Below are 23,112 nucleotides of genomic sequence, written 5' to 3' on the forward strand. Positions count from 1 at the left end.
AGGCAAACATGAGAAAGGCTGCAAGGCTGGTCTACCTGTTACCTAGATTCCAGTAAAAAATGGAAATATCGTGGTGGTGGCTTAGTCACTAAGTCGTGTCCGACTCTTGTGACCCCGCGGACGGTAGCCTGTCAGGCTCCTCTGCCCATGGGATTCTCCAGGCAAGAATACTGGAGTGGGTTGCCATTTCCTTCTCCAGGGGATCTTCCCGACCCAGGAATTGAACCCAGGTCTCCTTCATTGCAGGCAGATACTTTACCAACTGAGCTAGGAGGGAAGCCCTGTCCTAGATGTCCATAAATAGAAATAATATTTTCGTCTCTGAGAGTACATCCACTAAGGAGGTTCTAAAGGAGCTTTACAGAAATGTTGGCTAATCCAAGCACATGCAATGTATCTCCTCCCACATTAAGTTTTAAAAGATTCAGAATTATTTCCTTATAACACGACTGCAGCTGGGCAGTGTTTAACACCTGAAAATCTATTGCAAAGAAAGACAAAAAAGGCTGGAAAGAAGTGCATCAAAATGAACAGAGATGGAGCCCGCAGGGTGAGCTGTTGATTACCTTTCTCTTTTATAATTTTCCAGCTTTTGAAATGAGCATGTCCTACTTTTATAACTATGAAAAACACAGAAAGTCTTGAACTTTTGCATTGAACCAGTGGGCCAAAGCAATAAAGAGCAGAGGCTCCGTGGCGGTGCACCCAGCGCTTCTCCGGGCCGCAGGGCAGAGTTGGCTACGGCCGTCTGGGCGGGGCGGAGTCCCGGGACCGCCTCCGGGCCTCAGGACCCTGCTCTGCGCCGGAGCCTTCAGAGGGGAGCCTGTTTTATCTCTGCGCACCTATGACGTCACCCTAGGAAAACCAGAAAGCGCCGATTAATCACGAAGTCAGGACTAATCCCTGAAAAGAATTCGGGTCGGGTTGAGATGAGAGGGTGCCCCAGACGGCGATGTCAGACGCCGCTGCGGGGGCCGCCGTCCGGACGGCCACGCCCTCGCCCCCGGCGGGCTCTGCGGGGGCGCATGCGCAACAGCCCGCAGGCCGCTGGCCGGCCACCTGCTCCCTCCCGCCAGGCAGGTTTGCTCTGTGCTGCGACAGTTCTTGACCATCACCACGGTGCTGAGACAATGGTTTGGCCACCATCTGCAGTAGTATCAGAGCCCCAAAGGGTAAATTAAATCCTGGACCGTAACTGGAATTCACTTGGAGAGAGAAGCCATTCTTAAAGTATAGAGTTTTATAGCTACCTGTTTTAATGAGATCTGTATTAGAGTTCCATATCATTCATGACTTTATTTTTATTAAAATTGTTTTAACGATTTCCAACCATTAGCCCGCTCCGTTAGCCAGTTGCTGGAGGATGGCCGGGCTCTAGGATCCAGAGTCAGGGTGCAGGCCTGTGTTCCCCAGGAGCCCTTGCGGGGAGCCACCGCAGCAAAAACAGAATGGGCACCAGCAGCATCGTGGAACAGGGCTGCCGGCCGATGCCTGGAGCGGCTTGCTTAGGGATGGTGAGCCTTGGATGCTGACTGTTTTCCTTGGAGATGGTCCTCACACTGGTCTTGCTAAAAAGCTATGTCCTCTGGGAGAAAAGTGATCAAAGGACTCTGGGGGTTCTGAGATGTCAGTAAAGTCATCAGACAGTGAAGTATGTCGTTCTTATGAATGGCTTTGTAAAATCTTCTGAAAAGAATTCCGGGTGAGGTGACACACTCTTTTCAGGCCAGTCAAGCAAAGGGCTTGAGGCATTTTAAGTGGGAAGCTGCTGAACTCTGCTCAGGAGGCAGTGCTGGGAAGACTGCCCCGGAGCACGGGGTGAGGGACACCGCCCTTTGCCTTCACAGCGTCTCATCTCACAGCAGACTCCTCCATGAACTTCCCCTTTCCATGAAGGAGCTCCCACTGGGGTCCCTGCAACTCAGTGTCCCAGCTCCCGCACCCTGTTTGTAGTCTAGTTTATCAGGCACGTGTTCAACTGTGAGCCATACCATGAGACACACCAGTGAGCAGGGTGTAGGCAAGTGCCTGGAACTTGGGGATGAGTGGAGATAGAGTTGGGGTCCACATGAGCAGCACTGGTACTCCTGAAAGATGCCCATAAATGCAAATTGCCCTGCCAGTTTGCTTTAATCACATCACAACTTGACACAATCTTTGTTTTCTTCCTTCCTTCCTTTCTTCCCCTCTCTCTTCCTTCTTCCCTCTCCCTCCCTCCCTGTCTCTCACTCACACTCTCTCACACACACTGTCTTTCTCATTCACACATGCACTCTCTCACACACACTCACACTCTCACACACTCATACACTCACTTCTTCTCACACACATACTTTCTCACTTTCTCTCACACACACTGTCTCTCTCACACACTGTCTCACGCACACACACATTTTCACTCACACTTTCTCACACACTCATTCTCACAGTCTCTCACACGCTCACACTCTCTCACATTCTCACTCACACTCACACTCATACACTCACACACACACACTTTTTCACATTCACACTTTCTCACACACATACTGTTTCTCACTCAGTTTCTCTCACACAGTCTCTTACACACTGTCTCATGCACACACACGCTTTTTCACTCACACACTCACACACTCTCACACTGTCTCTCACACATGTACTCTCTTTCTGTTTCTCTCACACAGTCTCTCTCACACACTGTCTCACGCTCACACACTGTCTCTCACTCACACTCTTTCTCACACTCTCTTACAGTCTCTCACTCTCTCACTCACACTCACAGTCTCTTTCTCACACACTCTGTCGCACACATTCTCTCATTCACACTCACACACACACTCAGTTTCTTTTTCACTCACTCACACTCTCTCTCTCACAACAGAGGTCTCACTAGGGTTGCTTTATGAACTTCACCAGCACACTCAGTGCTGCATCATGTTAGATTGCCTTGGCAGGGAAAAGGGTGTTTATCTGCTTTTGATCACTGTTGGAGTCTCAGGCCTTTAAATCCTTTGAACTTCGATCCATTGTTCCACACTGGCTGCTACTGATTCTACAACACCAGTGCTTTCTTTATTATATTTCTTTGGCTAAAGTGTGATGCCTTCTCTGCCTCTTGGACCCAAGGGGCTGGGGATGTGGAGGAGGGTTCCTAAGCCATAATCAGTAGCTTGAGTCCCTGTGGCCTGTTTGGAGCTCATAGTCAACATCTAACTGGGTTCAGGAGAAGTAGCAGTGGGTTTATGTAGATCAGGAGAGATAACCCAGTTCAAAGGTGTGGGAGGAAAAGATAGGGATGTTTGGTGGCTGCTAAAATCAGAGCTGCTTAAACTGAGGTTATCATCAGAATTACCCGGGAAACTTAAAAATAGAGGCTTCCAGAGTTGGGAGTGGAGCAGACGTCTGTGGTTTTCAAAGCTCTTGCCTGATTCTGATATCAGGTAAGGCAGGGCCCACTGGTTTATGGTGTGGGCTACTATGAATGAGGGTTAGCACTCAGCTTAGGTGACAGTGTTTCTGGGGGTGAGGCTGCTGATCAGAAATAATGAGTTTTTGGAGATATATTTAGCCCAGTTTTCCAAAATTAGCTTTACTGTTGGGGATGACTTTAAGACTTGGGACTCAGCTGAAGGGATCTGGGAAAAGGACCAAAGTACCTACCTCCTGAGTGATTAGGAGGCAAAGGTTTGCAGGTCCCTAAGCCTAAAGGAAAGGAGTTTGGCTCAGGTCAAAGAACCATCCGTCTTTTGAGGTAAACTGTATGTCCAAATTGCAGATGAGGAAACCAAAGCTCAGAGCAATTAGGTGAATCATCTAAGGATTCCCAGCTGGTTGGTGGCAGAGACAGAGCTTGACCTTTAGGCTGTTTGATTCCCGAATGTGAGTTCTTTTGATATCAGATTTCATTTCCCTTTTCAGAGGCCTTTTTAGTCCAAGAAGGGAGTTGAATATAAGTTGAAGAGTTGGGGTAGTGGAGGTGAGCAAAATTTAAAGAATGAATGATAGTGCTAAAAGATGCAAAGAGCATTTATTTTGAAAACTCATAGTGGGGTTATTGTTTCAATTAGGTTCTTCATAGTGTGAGATTTTAGTATGTCCATGATATCTTCAAATCAGCTTGAGTATTAGGAAGGGGCATAATAAACCAAACCAGTGGAACCAGAGGATGCTTAGGTTCTAAATTTTAATAAACAACTATTCATACCTTTCCAGAATCACTTAAAAGGAAACCGGTATAACTTTGATAATATAGCCTTCACATTTTAGCAGTGTCTCTAAAGTGCTCACCATCTTGGTTTGAGAAGGAAGTCAGCAGTGACTTGGAGAGCATGCCATACTTGTGACATGGGCTTGAGAGTCCAGAGGGGGGAGAGCAAAGGAAATGAAGAAGCACCCTTTGGAGAATGAGGACAGAAACCCATGTAGGAAAATAATCACACCTTGGGGATCATGAAGGGTCTGTAAGTACTACCGATTACTCACCAGTTGTAAGATCTCCCAGCATTAATCCATCTTGGCAGTGGGAAGGATGTTACCAAATGATTACATTGCCTGCTGGCTTCTTCCAAACTCCTGACTGGAAAAAAAAAAAAGGAGTGAATATTCACTCTGGACGATGGAATTGTTTCTTGTATAGAGTCTACCTCATGGAGGTCCTTCAAGCAAATAAACTGGGATTTGAAATTTTATTTTTTGTTGACCACATTCCAACAAATTCTGAAGCATCTAAGTCGTATCCTGGAAGCAGTTTCCTTAAATTTAACCAGACTCTTGTTAGGCCAATGACCACCAAGGTTATATTTTAGCCTTGTATTTTAAATACTCTGGGAATGTCAAACTTGGCCCCATCATATTGGATGAGACAGAGGGGGGAAAAAAACCTTTTTTGTTCTTGAAGGTGCTGTAACATTTTTAGGTCAATTTTACTTAACTTCCAGCACACAAGATGATTGGGAAAAACTGCACTTGTAGAAAAACAAAATTTTTTCCCCTATTGGTAGGAGATATTTTACTTAAAAGCAGTAAGGATAATGTGGGATAGCAGGCAAGAGGAACTGCATTCAGGTGCATGCAGGTGCTAGAAGAATTCTTTGGTTACTGTGGATTTTGAAATGGCTAGCCCTTCTTCAGGTGATACTTGATGGGATTGTCAGGGGGGGAAAAGCCCCATTATTAACTAGCAAACCTCAGGAGACACTAAGTGTCTTGGATATTTAAAGGAGAAAGAGAGAGAAGTAAGTGTACCATTTTAGCATATTACTAACCCTTGTCAGCAGAGAGGAGGTTTTCTTTGAAGAGAGGCACTGAACACATTTTCACATTATACCTACAGAGAGGGTTCACCCAGAAGCCAAAGGCAGCTTGTTATCCAGGAACACGATCTTCTCCCAGCTCAGTAGGTCATGAGGACCTTGTTCTTAAACCTGGGACTATCGCCAGCCTGTGGAGAGACACTTTGGCTACTCATATAGCTCACAGGCCTGGGAAGAGTGTCTTTGTTCCACTTCTTACTGGGTGGCCATGAAATTGTAGGCCTGGTGAAAAACCATCTTCCTCAAAGTGCTGCAGGTGGTTGGGGGCCAGAGGCAGAGGGCTGTGGTCCCGAACGGTGATGCTCAGAAGCCTCTTTAGTTATTGTAGAGTCTGAACTTCCAGGCAGATCTATTTCTTGAACAAGCCATGGGCCTCTGCAGGTGAGACGGACCATCAGATGGCCCAAGTCATGTTACTGTCTTGTCACTAAATTGGCTAGCTTGTGCCACAAGTTTTACAGGAAGACAAGTGTTTGATGAGTATTCGCGGTAGGAAAGTGAGGTGGTAAAGGCTAAGTCATGTGGAGCAGGCGGCACTTTTAGCTTCCACCTGTTAAATGCCTTGGCGCTGAAGGCCATTTTATCTCAGGGAGTATTGACCAGGTTCCTCAGAGCCAGCATCTAAGATCAGAGATCAAAAAAAAAAAAAAAAAAGAGGAGCAGGACAAGAATTGCTGGTAGGAAAGGGAGAGTCAGGATTAAGAGGTGAGAGGAGAGAGTTCCAAGACAGTGGGGGTATAAACCCTGTGAAGTCAAGCCCCAGCAAGGGTCCTCCGCCCACCCCTCAGTGTTGTTTGAACCAATAGAAAGAGACCAGGTTTGGTTTAGAAGCAAAGGAAAGTTTTCTTCTTTGATCAGAGGATGTAGAGGCAGATGCTCAGGCTCTAGAGCATATGCCGTGGGATAAAAGAAGATCATTGGAAATGAATCTTCATTTTAACCTGTATCAGAAGGCAAGGGCTTTTTATATTCTCAAAGTTCCTAAGGGTTTGCTTTTGTAATCCTAGCTTGTCTTAACTCTCTCCCATTCCCCATGGTTGCAGATGAGATTTGAAAGTGGCAGGAGAATGCGAAGTGGGAAAGCATCACTACTCAAGTCGAAACTACTTGAGTTACATATGAAACCCTTGATTGTTTCCAAAGCATCATTCAAAGCACAATGAAAGTAAATGTGACCTTTAATTGTTACACCTTAGGTAATGAAGGGACCCTAACAAGGTTCTCCCAATTTATTCTCATTCCTATATCCTTGGGGAAAAGATTTCTGAGAGTGAGTTGAGCTTAAGGCAAATGAAGCCATAGTACCAGGAAAAAAAAAATCCACTAATATTTCTTGTAGCAGATTTAGTACTGCCAGAAAAGGATACCTAAGGGATTATATGTAGAGAACAAACACTCTAATCTTGATGTTATGATGGGGGATATTTCACTGATTAACTTTTTGAATAACTAGTTTGCTATCTACTAACTTTGAAGTATTTCTTACAAAAAGATGGCTGTGGGAAGGTTATATTCAAACACACCTGGATAAATCACCCATTGTTTGAGTGAACTCAACTGTTTTTTCTATCTGATAAGTTACTCAGCCTTGGAGCACTAGAAAGACTTACCAAGATCATTAATTATATTTCCCATCATGTACACATTGTGTTCGGGAAGGGCTGTCGTGGCCACTGCTGTGAACTGAGAAGAGACAAGCTGTCCTATTTGTCTTCTGCACTTCTAGCTTGATTGCATAGGTCTGCTTGACTTTATGCAGTTTCTGTGAAACATTCTGCATATCTTAGAACACAGTGAATTTACTTAGGCATTTATTACATAAAGGAAGGACTAAGGGATATGTAATTAAAAAATGTAATCTATGTTTTACCATTTTAAATTTGCATTTCCAATAGATGCATTTCATGCTCTAGCTTTATGCTTTAGGGCAGCATCTAAGTCTGATTTTCAGGAAACAGGCATCAGAATTGTTGGGGAAGTTTGTTAAAAATCTAACAGAAAAAGCAACAGATGCTTGGGCTCCCACCCCAGATCAACAGACTTGTCATTTCTGAGGCCTGGGAAATTGATTTTAACAAGTTTCCTGACCCTTCCACCTCCCCCATGGTGATTTGGAACTCATCAATATGTTTATGGTCTCACATTCTGTGCTGCTTCTCTGGTGGGGGAAGGAGGAAGGAGAGATGGGAGGGGAGAGAGAGGGAAAGAAAAATGAGAGAAATTCTCGGTTTTGTTCCAAACCATGAACAAACAGAGAGTAACCTCTGTTGACAGGCGGGAGGAGAGGGAGACGGCAGAGGATGAGATGGTTGGATGGCATCACCAATTCAATGGACATGGGTTTGAGCAAGCTCCGGCAGATGGTGAGGGACAGGGAGGGCTGGCGTGCTGCAGTCCGTGGGGTTGCAAAGAGTCGGACACGACTGAGCGACTGAACAACAACAAACCTCTGTTGATGATTTCTTGCCTCTTGAAATGAACAAGGAAACAGTTGAAGAAATCCTGGGTGTTTTTGTAAAGGGCATGCACTGTTTGGGTGGGCTGATAAACCTGGGGCTGAAAACATGTGAAACTGCAAATTTTCAAAACCATGAATATTTGGAATTTTTTAAAATAAATAGGAGCACACTATCACAGTTACCATAGTTTGAATCCTAGTAATTTAGAATTTGTGACTCTTTAGAGATAAATATGGAGAAGGAAATGGCAACCCACTCCAGTATTCTTGCCTGGAGTATCCCAAGGACAGAGGAGCCTAGTGGGCTGCCGTCTTTGGGGTCACACAGAGGCGGACGTGACTGAAGCGACTTAGCAGCAGGAGCAGCAGAGATAAATATAAACTTGATTCTTGTCGAATAAGATATTTGGAATTTAAAAAAATCTGCAGAATATCCAAACTAAGAGTCAATGTTCTGAGGTTTCATAAATTAAGGATTTCAAAAGATATATAAATTCTTGAATTCAGCCATTAATTGTGCCTGTTAACAGGCTTTTATAATGCTAACTAGGTACTATAGGTACTATATTTATAATTGTTCTTAATCTCATCTAATTTAGTCATACCTCTATAGATTTTAGTTTACATGATATACTGTATAAAGGCAAACTACATCAAAGTATTGTCTTTTTTTGCTGAAGTTGTGTCTACCTAACAGTCTTAATCTAGCATTCTCAATCCTTGCATGAAACTGGATTTGAAGGAAAATCAATTTAGGTGGCTCTAAAAGGGATAGGGAACCTTACATAAGAGTTGTGTTTGTGGTCTCCAACCAGGTTCCCTCCGCCTGTGGGCCTGACCCTGGCCTCTGGGTGGAGGTTCGTGGGGGAGGTCTCCCGGGGATTCCGTCCTGGTTTACTGCTGTGGGGAGGCTGACGGCAGCTGCTTTCCCAGGCCTGGAGGCTCCCAGCTTCGGGCTGATGTGCAGCTTCACTCCCTCATCTAGCCCATCGTGACTTCCTGTTCTTTTTCTGTAATGTTTTTCAGATCCGCTCCTTCCTGTTGCTTTCCCCAGCCTGATTCTGGTCCAGGCTCTAATTACCTCACACACACCTGCACTCTACTCACATCCTCTTTCCTGTCTACGGCTTTTCCTCTCACCATATTTTTTTCTTCACGTGGTTGTTAGAATCCTCTTCCTTAAGCATCCTTTCCATCACACGCCTCTTCCAGCAGCTCCCAATTGCATCAAATGCAACCTCCAGGTCCTCTCTCATTGCCCAGACCATTATCTCCTTGACAGCTGGACCCCACTCCAGCCAAACAAATGTCCTGACACCATGTCTATACAATGCTACAACATCTGGTTAATTCAGTCAACTCTGTCAAATCTTCAGTTAATCATCTGGATGTTTTGTCTACAAGACGCCAAACATCTGGATTGACTGAAGAAATCTATGCTGATAGAGTTTTTTTTTTTTTTTAAACTGAATTGACCAGATGTTTTGGCATCATGTAGACACATCACTGTCTCCTGCATTTCTCTTAATGGCTTGTCTGTATAGCGTTCTCTCCACCTGCAACATGATCTGTCTCCTCAATGCCATGTTCTCCCTTCTTTCCAAATTATGGTCAGAATTCCCTCTGCCACAAAGCAGTTCTAGACTAATCCCACTAAACCACAGTCCGTGTTCATTCTAGCACTCACTTAGGTTTTACTCATAGAACTCTTGTCAACTGAAGTCACTGTGTTGTCTTTTTGCAGGCTGTTAGCTTCCTTCTTCACCTGCTGGATTGTAACTCTACAGGTATACGAGAGGTGTACAGAAAAGCAGTCTGGTTTGTATAGCAAGAGGCACGGTAGTCTAGTGATCAACTCAAAACTCTGGGTTCAGTCTTGTTTTAAATTTCAGCAAGCTGCTTTACTTCATGTGTGACCTGGACAAATTACTTAACTTTGCTAAGCCTCAAGTCTCCTCCTCATTTGTAAAATGGAGACAATAGTAGAGCCTACCTCACAGAGTTGTTTATAAGGATTAAGAGAGTTAATACAGATAAAGTGCTTAGAAGAGTGTCTGGCATAAAGGAAGCATCCATTAAATGTTAGCTGTTATCATTATATGCTTTATAAAGCTTGGTTTTTGTGTTTATTCCTTGCTTTGACTGTGACAGGTGGGTAAGGCAGCTGATACTGTTCCCATGTGAGAGGAGAAAACTGATATTAAGAGGTTATATTGTTTTCTTGTTAAATCAGTTGCATGTCTGAAGCCTTACACACATTACATGTCGATCCTCGGTCCCCTCCCATCTCGGGAATTAGAATATTGCTTTCTATAAAGAGCAGGTACTTAAGGAAGCCACGTGTTTTCCTATAGACTGGCGATTTCCCCCAAATGGTCTTTGGATCTGTGCCCACCTGTGACAAAGTGTCTTATGTTAGAATGAGAAAAAGACAATGTAGTAAGGTTCTCCTAAAGTTAAATTTCTTCAAATATTAGAGCTGTTTCTGAAGTTATAACCTTCCTTCATTTTGAGTATAAAAATGTCCTAACTTTCTGAAATGATGGTAACATTAAGTGATAAAATACAGAGTAACACTTTATCACGTTGGTCGCTCAGTCATGTCCAACTCGTTGCGACCCCATGGACTGTAGCCCGCCAGGCTGCTCTGTCCATGGGATTCTCCAGGCAAGAATACTGGAGTGGGTTGCCATTTCCTTCTCCAGGGCATCTTCCCAACCCAGGGACTGAACCTGGATCTCCCACATTGCAGGCAGATTCTTTACCATCTGAGCCACCAGGGAAGCCTCAATACTATAATGGATCCTGTTTTGTTTTTTTTATTTGGAGGGAGGGTTATTCATTCAACAAATATTAAGTGTCTATCTTTGCTAGGCACGGTTCTAGGCACTGGATCAACAGTAAAACTGACAAAACTCCTTGTCCTCCTGGAGGGCATTCTATGGTGGGAGATTATGATAAACAACAAATAATTAACATCTGTAAAGCTTAGTTTCTCATCTGTAAAATGGTAACAAGAGTTCATACCTCCTCCATAGGGTTGTCTGTAAGAGTTAAATACGAGTGCTGAGGAGTTTGTAGTGCCATTGGCTGTAACTACAGTGGGAAAGGGAGAGAGCCTGGGCATGTGGGGTGGGGATGGGTTGCTTGTAAAGCTGAGCAGGTTACTGTAGGCCTTACTGAGGAGGGCCATCTGAGCAGACTTGAAGGAGGCGTGGGAGTTGGGGTGTGGAGGACGAGCGGTCAGGCGGGAGAACTTGCCCGTGCCCAGCACCTGAGAGGACCACACCTGGCTCATCTGATGGGGCACAGGACGCGCGGTGTGGTCGGCACGGCGAGGGAGGAGAATAATGAGGGGGAGCCAGAGACTGAGGCGGGGCGTGTAATCCTCTGGGGCCTCGGAGGCCACTGTGAGGACGTGGGTTTTACCGTGTATGAAACGAGGAGACACTGACGGGTTTTGAGCAGAGAAGTATAACAAGGTGACTTATGTTTTGAAGGGTTCACTTGGCTGCTCTGTCATTAATAGCTTTAGGGAAACAAGGGTGGACGTGGGGAGACTGGTTATGGTGCTGTTACAGTTGTCCACGTGAACGCGGATGGTCCCTTTGACCAGGGTTGGTAACAGTGGGAAGTGGTAAAAAAATGGTGAAATTCTGGGTATATTTCAAAGGTTGAGCCAACAGATTATCATAACAGACTGGATACAGGGTGTGAGATGAAGACAGGAATCCAAACTATTTGGCCTGAGCAACTAGAAAAGTCTCACTGCCAATAGGGAAGATGGGGGAAAGTGCAGGAGAAGCAGATACAGGGGAAGAAGGGCTCGGAGGTGTAGACAGTTCAGTGTTGGACATGTTGGCTTGATGACACATGAAATCCACAAGATGGACATTAGGAAACTTCACTCTGAAGTGGACCCACGCCTCACATGCATAACTTTTCTAAATTATTTTAAAATCACTAATTGAATTCTTTGGTTGCTTGGGAGATAGTACCCATTCTTAACTACTGTATTCACTTACACCAATAATATAATAAAAGTTTAGAGCAGAGATCACATTCCTCTTACCCTAAATATTTCCTCAAAAATTGCAAATTAAAGAACAATTTACACACATAATACGAAAAGAGGTAGTTCACAAATTTTAAATTTACTTATAACCAGTGAGAACTAGCCATAGAATATATACTACTTTAGTCATTTATTTTCTATACATGATGCCTTTCATTTCAAATATATTTTCAATACATGATGCCTTTTGTTCCAAATATATTCTTATTAAAGCATTTGAATAACAAAGCTCCAATTATATTAATCAGAAAACAAATGGGAAAATCACATAAGAGTTTTCTGCTCTCAAAATTATCCTGATTATTAAAAAGTGCTGGAACTGCAGCAATGATTATCATTTCTGGCATCATGGAATGAGAAAATAACAGTTTTCTAAAAGACTAAGTCTAAAAGACTGGTGCTATGAAGAAAGCCTTCAGAAGATGTTCTTACTGATCAGGTAATGTGAATTAATATCATGATCTAACCTTAAAGGAATAATCTCCAGCAGATGTGGAAGACAGAGACCGGATTCCTGTCTGCATTTCATTTGGAAGCTGGTGTTCTCTCCAGGTAGGATTCTCCAACCTTAGCCCAAAACATCTTCCAAAAAATTTAAATGATGAATTTATACATTATCACTTACAGAAAATAATTCAAAGAAATGTAATTACATTTCCTTCTCCCTCCCCCCTTTTTCTTTCTGTGAGATTTGTACTAAATTGAGGCAAAAAGATGAGTAGAGGGAAAAATAAATGAGATCCAAGTGACTTCAGAAAACTCTCTCAGCAGAGAATCTAAAGTTGCAAACTCATCATGAAAAGCATAGGGTGCAGATGTTGCTACAGTTTAGAACTTCACCAAATTGTCTGAAGTAATCACATAAAAGAGAAATACCCCTGAAGACTGTCATCTTGGAAAAAAGGTTAAAAATCTTTGTGAGTTCTTTAGGGCCAGTGCAAGATTTACTGTAGAAGTTCCTGTTTAGTAATGAAACAGAATGGGGAAAATAACCGGTTGTAGCTGAGAGCTACCTTTGGTGGCTTGAAATCAGCCACGGTGAGAGTATTTACACCGAAGTCGGCAGATGATGCAAATCAGGGCTTTGCTTGCCTTCTGTTTTCTTCGGAGCCAGTTAAACAGTGCACCACTGAAAACTGCCCAGGGATTAGCACAGCCCTTAGAACCTGTGACAAAGATGTTCGAGTCTGGCTTTGCAAGGAAGATTTTGGGGAATAATGAGTATTCTTTCCACAAGCATACTTCTTGTGGGGACTTCTAATACTCATCTTGTTAAGATTGTTTTATTTCTCTAGGAATTCGGATTTCATTGAATCCTTATTAGAAAGGATTTCTCTAAAATATGGCTCCTATTTCGCCTTTATTAAAAGCTAAAAGAATGGAGATAAAATATATATGGGACAGGAAACCCTCCTGGTTTCTAGGAAGCAGAAGTGGCATCCCAGGATAAACTGTAGTCATTGGAAAGCAGTCAAAGCCATAGAGACACCAGACCTCCCTTTTTTTTTGTGAATGACGGTGTTAAAGAATGTGACCCCTCTTAACTTCTCTACACCCCGTACATACAAATTGCTTATACTGATACAACCCTCAATGGTAACTCACTTCACACATCCATTTTCTTTCTTGTTATCACCAAGATTAAACAGCATGTTGGGGCAATATTCTGCATTTATCTAACCTTTTCACTCAGGCCACAGTGATACAACAGCACAGGTTTATGTACCTCACACGTCAGATCCTATCAAGAGACTTGGTAGTGACAGTTTGATAAGGACACCATAGTTTATTGAACTTGTTCTAAAAACAACAGCAGCAAACCACTTATCTCCTCACACTTTTTTAATGACCTTGTTCTGGGGTGTCCCTGTTTTTAGATGCAGCAGATGTGTTATTGACTGCGTGGCCTCAGAGCGTACAGAGAGCTGTGGGCATGTGATAAGGTGCATTTTGATATTATACCATTAAGAATTCTAGAGATCTGCACGTCTCCAATTACCTATTGAGAAAGGGGAGGTCCAGAGTGAGTTTTAACTTTCACCTTGCCATCAGCTTCAACCAATGTGAAAGAAATGGCTTGTCAGGAAAATAAGGAAAAAAAAAATTACTGGGAGTTGCTTTTCTCTCTGCTCTCCACAGTGTCCAGCATCACCAGAGACAGTGAACAAGAAGGCTACCAGACTTCAGTTTCAGGATAACACATCCCTAGAGGATGCACATAGGGAAAAATAAGCTCAAATAAATGTAAAACTAGAATGAACTATAAAGGCTGATTTTCTTACATATTTTCTCTTTTTTCTTTGAGTTCATTTTATTCTTTTTTTGCAATTCACATGGCCCAAATATGTTCCTGTGACATTTCCAAAGATTTTACTATAAGCACATTTAATATCATATATAACACTTTAACCATGTTCTTAAGCTTTTTAAAATTGCTATTGCTATTATTTGGTTAAATTCAAAGTCAGTTTTATTATCATGGTGAAATTCTGATTAGATTCTAGTCTCTGTAGAATTTCAGATCTTTCTGCTCCTTGCAGTTAAAGCAACATAAGGAGCACTCAGCCCACCTATTTTAATGTTGTCATTCAGTTATCTTTTTCAGCCTATAAATACTAGTCTTCTGATTGTGCCCTAGAGACCTGTGGTTCCGTCTGTTTTGGAGACAAAACCACACTGTTTTAGGTGGACACAGTCTTGGAGGAATGATAGAGCAAATCTATGGGGTACTTCAATACAAACAGATCTAGTGGTAATACTTTTCAACAATAACCAACAGAGACTTTGTGAGTTGAGAAAAGAGCCTTTTGCTTTGTGTACCTTTGTAATACAACTGCTATTACAGTGATGAGGGAAAGACAGGGCACATTTCCAAACACTGGCTTATTTTTTGGTGACTTCACATCTATTTCTCAGAGAACTTTTATCATATCCCTCTCCTCTTTGAAACTTTCTCCTGCTTCTGAAGCAAGAAAGAAAGGGATTGTCCTTCTGTCTTCTCACCCCAGGTTCTAGATATGATCATAAAGAATAAATTATGAAATATTCCAAGCATACCAAAATTTATAGAGGAAAATATAGCGAGGATTGACTACCCAACATCTATCTTAAGAAATCAAACATTACAAACATAAGTGAAGCTCCCTGTGTATTCCTTTTGCCTCCTCAGAGGTAAACACTATTTTTTGTTTTTATACTTTTGCTACATGTGTACATCCATAAACAATATATAATCGTGAGTTGCACATTTTAAATTTTTATATGGGAGGTTTCCTTTTCCTCATTATTTTTAAGAGAAACTAATATACAGAGGTCTGGTTTATTGATCTTTACCACTTACAAAGTATTCCACAGCATGGATATACAATAACTTGTTTATCTAGTCTTTGGTTGATACTTAAATGTATATTTAGTACAGTTCCCTTGAGCAGTGTGTGAGAATTTCTTTAGTAGGCAGACCTAGGATTTGAAATTTTGGATCACTGGATATGAACATTTTAAACTTCACTAGATACTGCTGGTCTCAAAGACTGGATCACCAGCGGTGAAGCCGGCAGGTTGTTTAACAAGCTCTCTATGATCAAAGTTTGAGACTCAGTCTAGATGGGGGTCGTGGTGGTGGGTAGTATGGCAAGAATTCGCTTTTCTAACATGGCCGTAAGTGAGGCTGCTGCCGCGACAGTTGCAGTGTCTGGGACTGTGCTGTGAGAGCAACTGCTGTAAAGAAAGCCGGCATGTGCGTGCCAGGTCGCTTCAGTCACGTCCAGCTCTGTGCAACCCCACCGACTGTAGCCTGCCAGGCTCTCTGTCCATGGAAAACCAGGCAAGGATACTGGAGTGGGTTGCCATGCCCTCCTCCAAGGGATCTTCCTGACCCAGGGATTGAACCCACATCTCTTTACATCTCCTGCGTTGGCAGGCACATTCTTTATCGCTACCGCCACCTGGTAGCTTCATAAAGAAAGCCTACTGGGTTCCACTTCAAAAGAGAGAATTGATGAGACACTATCTGAAAATATGCAGCTGGTAAGGTTTTATTAGGTAACTGAGAGTTAACCTGTGGTAATAATTTTGGCATTCAGATTCTAGAAGACATTGACTAAAATAGTATAGATAATATACAGTAAATAGCATGACTGATTGTCATAAAAGGCTAAATTCTGAATGAGTTCTGTGGCCCGGATGGGACCTCTGTACATGCTCCTGCTATTGCTGTGCTGAGAAGGGCAGGTAGATGGTGTCAGGCCATGGTGTGCAGTAAGCTTGGCTGATATTACTTGGTGTGGTAGTGTCTTGACTGCATTCATTAAGCCTAGGTACTGACCTAGATGCAGGTATCAACATTCACTTAGGCGTTCCTGAAGAAAGATTTAAGGCTATTAAGTCTTACTGACTTGGCTAGTTTTAGATATTTATATGCAAAACAAACCTATCAATCTTTGTATTACATAATTTAAAAATTATATTTCAAAGACAGCAGAATGCCAAGGAGTTTTCCCTTAAATATTCTTCCTGTAAAACTTTTATAAAAAATCTTGAAAACAAAGGCTTCACAGATTTTAGGGTAAAAAGATACAAACAGGCTTGCACAGTCTGCAAATGGTTAATATGAAAACTGGAAGGAAAGTGATTTTATTTCAGATTTAGCAATATAAAAGGTCAATTAGAAAAAAGAAAAAAACATATACCAGTAGCCAAAAGCATTTGCTTACATCATTCCACAATTTACATAAGAAGATAACTGCTTTTCAAAACCAGACAACAGGTTCAAAAATACTTCTTTTCACACCCTTAAGTGATGTTGTTGGGAACAATGGCTGTTATAAGGCCATTTATTGCGGGCACATTTCCAGTGAGTTCTGGTTATCATTACTCTCATTTTATCTTCTTTCTTTTTTCTCTCTCATCAGCTTTTTGCTTTCTTCCCTTCTCCTTTTATTCACTGGATTCCGAGGATCATAGATTTCAAATGTGTCTGAGTCTTGCATGCTTGCATCTTTCACTTTTCTGCTTTTATCCTCAAACTGAAGTACATGCGACATCCTAAAGTGGGAGAGAGATGGTTCACTGATTTTGGCATAAGAATTGAAAGAAGTTCTACACTACACTTGTCTTGGCATAATGAACCAAAAGGCTACAAAACATCAAGATGGGTTTATTGTTTACTGGTGCTTAAACCACATGGAAACCAACTTCTCAGAAAACACTTAAATTTGAAAAACATGTCTGGAGTTTGTTTTGTTGGTTTGTATTTCTAGTAGTGAGTCTCTGTGCTTCAGACTTCACTTGAGGTTCCTTCTCTAATGGGAGGTTAAGAGAGTTCTACCCAGAAGTCTTCCTTCAACTAAACTCAGAGAACATTCTGTCAGCTTCCTTTAAAGAGCACACTCACTGAGCCAGAGTGAGCCAGGTTGCAAAGCAAAACCCTGACAGTAAACCAGTCCTATCTGATTTGTTTTGTTTGCAGTAGTTAAATGGGTCAAGTAGGGAATGTGTTCAGAAAATTCCTGTTTAAATGGTGTTATGACTCCCTTTTCTGGGGGAGTTGCTGAGTTTTAAAAAAAAATTTGTACAAAAAGAAACTGAGCTTTGGGCACAGATCCATGAATTAATTTCCTCCTCTTACTGTTGATTACAACAAATCTAACCACCCTACTTCCCTACTTTATCAAATGCTTACTGGTCTTAAGGTATCAACATGTGCTTGAATCCTAAGTGGTCATAAGCTGGCTATGCTTAGTGGCACAGAAATGTGTAAGTGATTGGCTCTGCCCCCATTAGGATGTGTTGGGAATAAATAGGGAAGTCCCAAAACTAGATTCTAGGGCAGCTGAATAAATTTAGAAAGAAAAAAGTTCAGTTTTTTGATATATAAGTAAAACTAATAAGGCTTCTTTTTCTCACTAGATATTTAAGCAATTTTTAAAACAGGCATACCCAGCACTTTTCTTTATCATAGCAGATATGGCTAAATTGCCTAAAGGATTAACACTCCCCACATGTCAGCTGTAACTTTCAGATGAAATCCAAATATTACAGTGATTTATTTTTCCCTCTATAAGCAGAAATTGGGCAATAGGTACTAGCAGAAATTCCCACCCCCTTTCTTCCTGCAGTACCACAAATGCTGGGTGAAGTTTACTTGTGTTAAGAATTCCCATGGATATACTTAGATTTTTGAAGAATTCTAAAAAGATTTTGTGAGTGAAATGAAATGGTACAGTATTAGTGATACCACAATTGCAAAAAATTCAGTAGGACTGACTGTCATGAGTTGACAGGCTATATATTACCACCATTCCCACCCTCTTCTTTCCCAGAAACGCTTCTTAGAATGCAATGAGTACAAGTGATATTACTATATGGATGACCTAGAGTCTAATTTACTAACTGAAGTAAAGCACAGTTGCATTTCTGTACTTTATTATTAATATATTATTTGCATTAGATTTCATAACAGTATCACACATGAGAACTGCTGACTTTTTATACTTTCATGGCTTTAACCTTGGAAACAGCCTTATTTAGAAAGTGCATTATAGGATTATTGCTTATTAGATGGAATCCTCCGAGTATGATTTTCTTATGCTTTCAATGTTCCACACTCTTTAAGTATTAGCATCTGAGAATAAAATAGTCCTCAACTCCTAGCAAAAGGCAATTACTCTCTAGCCATGGTAGCAAGCAACCATTAGAACCAGACCGAATCGATCAAACAGGATTTAATCAATTAATGATGGCCTGCGGAGGCCAAAATGATCAGTGGTAACTCATTTCAGTAAATGTACCTCTGAAAGCCAAAGAATCAGTGACAGCCTCCTGCTTTTAAAAGTTGGCCAGTCAGTGGCAGAACCACACCAGTGAACGTGCTTCGGAAAGCCCGCCAGCCAGTCACCAGGAAAGCCCGCCAGCCAGTCACCAGCAGCCTCTCCTTAACAGTCGTGTTTCGGAGGCTGTGATCAACTCTGAGATGACCCCCAACCCTGAAACTCTGCATAAGGTTTGCAACCTGCTTTGCTCAGAGACTGTGCCTAAAAGCAAGCTCCTTCTTACTTACTACGCTTTTTCCCCCCAGATGCTGAGAGGTAGTCTTTTTCTTTTTCTTTGATACTCCTTACAATCTATGCAGCATTCCCTACAGAGTGTGCTCTTCAGAAACTGTAAGTGTATTGCCACTGACGAGGACTAAGTTTAGAAGTGTGGCCAGACGGCCCTGTTAAAGGTCCTTGTCACACGTCACGGGGAACCCAGAGCCTAACACTGTATTTTGGTAAGAGCGCAGCAGCTTTCCGTATGACTTGTGTTGAGGCTAAGCCCAAACCAGAAAATAGCTGGAATTATATTCCCTTTAAAACAATTTTGTTCACTACTCCTATATTAATATAAAAATACAAACCCCAATATCCTAGTTAACTTAATATCTTTCCATATACACATTCTTCTGTTTTAAAAAGTAGTCCTTTCTCTGCCCCAAAAGATAGATGAGTTTTTTTTTTGTAATATCCACTTCTAGTAGGGGCTTGTCCATGTTTCAAAAATGACTTTATCAGAATTTGTCAAATAAACCCATTAAAAGGCACCCTCCTTTCTAGGTCATGAGAGAATCTTACAACTACTGGATTTAGTTGGCTTTGGTGTTAAGAAATAAAGTCTAGACATGTGAATAATAGCACAAAAGTCCACAAAAAGAAACAGATTTTCCTACAAATCTGAAAAAAGAGAAAGCTGTAAATTAAAGTAGCTGTCATTTTCAACTGTTTGTTTCATACACCACTGCACTAAACAAGTCCAACATTTTGATTAATAACAAACCTAAACCCAGAGGAAAGAAGGGGCTATCAGCTTACAAACTACTTCAGCTTTAGTATCATACTACTTAGCATGGCTGGTTACTCAGCAATAATACTTAATCTTTAATTGAAATAAAAACATAATCAAAATGCTTCACCCATTTATCTTTCAACATGCTATGGTCACTTCATTTTAAAAAGCAAAACAAAACAGTTATGATTTTCAGCATAATAAACTCCTGACCTGTGTGCCTTCATAAATCACAGACTGCAGGAATTGAAAGCATGCCCACATTTTACAGTCTCCTACGAGAATACACACGCAGACTTATCATACAGACTTAATTCAAGTACATAAGGTCTGGTAGTTTATAACCCTGTATGTACTAATAACTCAATACTATCCACTCTGTGGCTGCTTATAGAATTGGGTCAACAAGAGCAGTGAAGTTTTTGGAATTACACACGTCATTTACATATGAAAATTTTAGAGCTTGTTCAGCTGAAGGCAAAGACAAATATTTAGTTCTCATTAATTGAAAATTTTACATAAGATCAGATTCTCAAGGAAGAACATTGACTTTAGTGGTTACAGAAATGTGGAGGCTTTCCATGTCCACGGAGGCTGCGTCTGACAGGTGTGTGGTCAGGCCCTTCAAGATGGCGGTTCTCTTGCTCTCTGTACAGTCCCTGCCTCAACCAGTCCCCGCTTTACCACATGACCCATCTTCCCGCTCAACCCCAGAGTGCCAGCAGTAACCACGACATGTGTGACCCCCTGTCCCAGGAAGTGACTCTTCTAGTGCTGAGAGCAGAACCACCCACCAAGCGAGGCTATCAAAGGGGCGCGTCTTGGCCCTTTGGCGACTGTTAACCTGAGGGGCTGGCAGAGACTTGCTCCTCTTCTGGTTCTCCTGGTAACTGGTCAGCCAGTCTGACATCAGTTCCCCCTGTAAATGGTAACCTCCTTCTCCCCTTGGGTAGCTAAGACCTCTGCTTCCTCCTGCCTGCCATCTGCCTGTGGGGTGGGGTGTCACTCCAGGACCTTCTGCTTCTGACTTGGGAGATTCCCTCTGCACTACATCTTGGATGACTTTGTCGCTGTTCCTGGTTCTTTCTTTGGTCTCACGGGTGGGACCAAAGGCTCATAGGCCAGTGGGGTGCAAACAGGTAAGCTTATTTTTCTTTTTTGTATGAGACTGTGTGGAATTATAAACAGAAGTAAGCAAGTGATTCTTCAAAAGGGACCTGGACCCTGACCAAACTGACATCTGTTTTTAAAACCTCTTATATAATTGTGAAATAGATTAAGATGTGACAGCAGTTCATATTTATTGGGAAAACAAGAGAAGTCCTTATTCTCAGACATACAGTAAGTAGTATTACAACACAGAATTCCAATATTCATAACTCATTTCTGATTGAAATGCATTTAAGTTATGTTTAATGTAAACATCTTTCCCATTATCAAGTCTTCCTAACATAGGAACTTACCACCCTGCCCTGAGACTGTTGTAGGTGTCTGTACTATTTCTCCTTCTTCTAACCGCCATAGGTTCTAAAATAATCTTTCTTATGTTGTTGTTGTTGTTTAGTCACTAAGTCATGTCCAGCTTTTTTGTGATCCCATGGACTACAGCCTGCCAGGCTTCTCTGTCCATGGGATTTCCCAGGCAAGACTACAGGAGTGGGTAACCATTTCCTTCTCCTGGGGATCTTCCCAATCTAGGGATCCAACCCATGTCTCCTGCATTGTAGGCAGATTCTTTACTGTTGAGCCACCAGGGAAGCCCTAATCTTTCTTATACATTTTCTTTATAGCATATCCTTTGACCAGAAACTATCAGCTATTGGATTCCACTGAAATACCTTAGCCTGACCCTTAAAACCCTTTGACAATGGGATCTTCCTATCTCACCAACTTCATTTTGTTTCTTTCATCAACTTTCACCATTTTGTAATTACCTGTTTACTTGAGTTTGAACATCAGTTATTTCAGACAGTTTGTCTTTTTCACAGCTAAGCTCTCTGTGCTGGGAATCAAAGCCTTCAGACCCTCTGTACTGGCCAGGCCCTCTGGCTGGAACTGGCTGGTTTGCTAAACTAACACTTAACCTCCTTTCATGGGCAGGGACTGTTTTTTATTTCTGTGATAAACTTCTAAATGTCTAACAGGTTCTGCAGAAACTCTGGGGCTCCACACAGGCCCACCTTTTCATGACCTCTCATAGATCGGCTCACACTGATGGCTGCTTTTCCACTGCTCTCAGATCAGTGATGGCTAGTTTTTATTCCCTGCAGACTGTGGTGGGAGCATGTCTTATGTTCTTTCCCATTTCCTATGGTACAGTACCTAATGTAGAACTAGACAGAACTTCTTGTAGTCTTGTTCTTTTAAAACAGTGTTCCTCAAAGTCTAATCCCAGAGTTCTGCAACAAACATAGGTTGCACATTACAGTCACTTGGGTAGTTTTTAAAACTATCAATGCCAGGCCTCATCATCCCAGGATGGGGCCTCAGCCTCAGTAATCTAACATTTTTTTTCCTGGTGATTTAAAAATACAGCCAAAGTTAAGACCACAGCATTAAGTTTAAGAACCTTTACATGTTCAGATTGATTGATTTCATCAGCCATTTGTTCTGGTCCCTTCAGAGAACATTAAGAACAGCTGGTTCCTAATGACAAACTACTCACATACTTAAAGAATCTTAAGTGACTTCTGAGCCTATTTTAACTGAATAATCTCAAGTGTATCATCCATTTCTTAAATATAGTTTGAGGAAAAGGCAAGGAGCTACACTGAATTATTCATTCAACAAACACTGGAGCCTTTTTATGTGTGAGACCTAGTGTCAGACACCAGGGAAATAAAGCCGAACATGACCCAGGCTCTGCTCTCCTGAAGTGAACAGCCTGTTAGGGGAGATGAACATACTGGCACCGGAACAAATGTACATTTTGGAACTGTTTGCCGAGTGTGAGGCAACAGGAAGAAGAGCATCCTCTTACATAGCAGCCTATGAAGAGCTTTCATGTGTCTGGTATTATCTTCACAATAACTATATGGGGTAGGTGGGAAATATGCTATTCACCCCATTTAACAGGCAACCTGAGAGATTTGTGGTCAAGAAACTTGTAGCTGATAAGTAGTTGACAGGATGCTTGACTGAATGTCTTTAGAGGTAACAAACGTTCATCTTGTGAAGATGTATTTAACTTTAGGAATAAATCAAAAGTTAATTCAGTGCTAAATGTAGTGAACGGGATAAAAAAAATCAGATTGAGTAGTGCTTATTTCAGAATACAACATTTTGAAAAGGCAGCTCTAAAGAGACAGGAATGATAATATGCGTAGCTCCTAGGCTGGCCTTTAATGCAATTAGAAAAGAAGTTCCCAAAATGTCTTGAGCCATATGAGAGCCTCTTTGGGAAAAGGCATTCTCTGTGAGGTGAACATTTGCTTTTTTTTTTTTCCAAAGGGGTCAGTTAATTTTCA

General features: G+C 41.8%; 1 protein-coding gene across 3 annotated transcripts in view; it reads right to left on the minus strand.

Annotated features, from left to right (window-relative positions):
* Positions 1 to 213: 213 nt before the first annotated feature.
* The window catches only part of CWC27 (CWC27 spliceosome associated cyclophilin), a 241,541-nt gene continuing 218,642 nt past the window's right edge, over positions 214 to 23,112 (minus strand). Inside the window, exons 14-16 of one of the 3 annotated variants that reach the window (XR_006273416.1) lie at positions 5,244 to 7,761; positions 4,462 to 4,555; positions 214 to 855 (exon numbers count right to left, since the gene is read on the minus strand). Coding sequence is in view for 2 of the 3 variants with exons in the window: in XM_043489001.1 (XP_043344936.1) it covers positions 16,705 to 16,867 (163 nt within the window). In the remaining variant the exon portion in view is untranslated. Of the gene's footprint in view, positions 856 to 4,102; positions 7,762 to 16,427; positions 16,868 to 23,112 lie in introns of those variants that run through there. The other 2 variants (XM_043489002.1, XM_043489001.1) reach the window with 2 other exon arrangements.

This window comes from Cervus canadensis, chromosome 16 (genome assembly GCF_019320065.1).
Source record: "Cervus canadensis isolate Bull #8, Minnesota chromosome 16, ASM1932006v1, whole genome shotgun sequence".
NCBI lineage: Eukaryota > Metazoa > Chordata > Mammalia > Artiodactyla > Cervidae > Cervus > Cervus canadensis.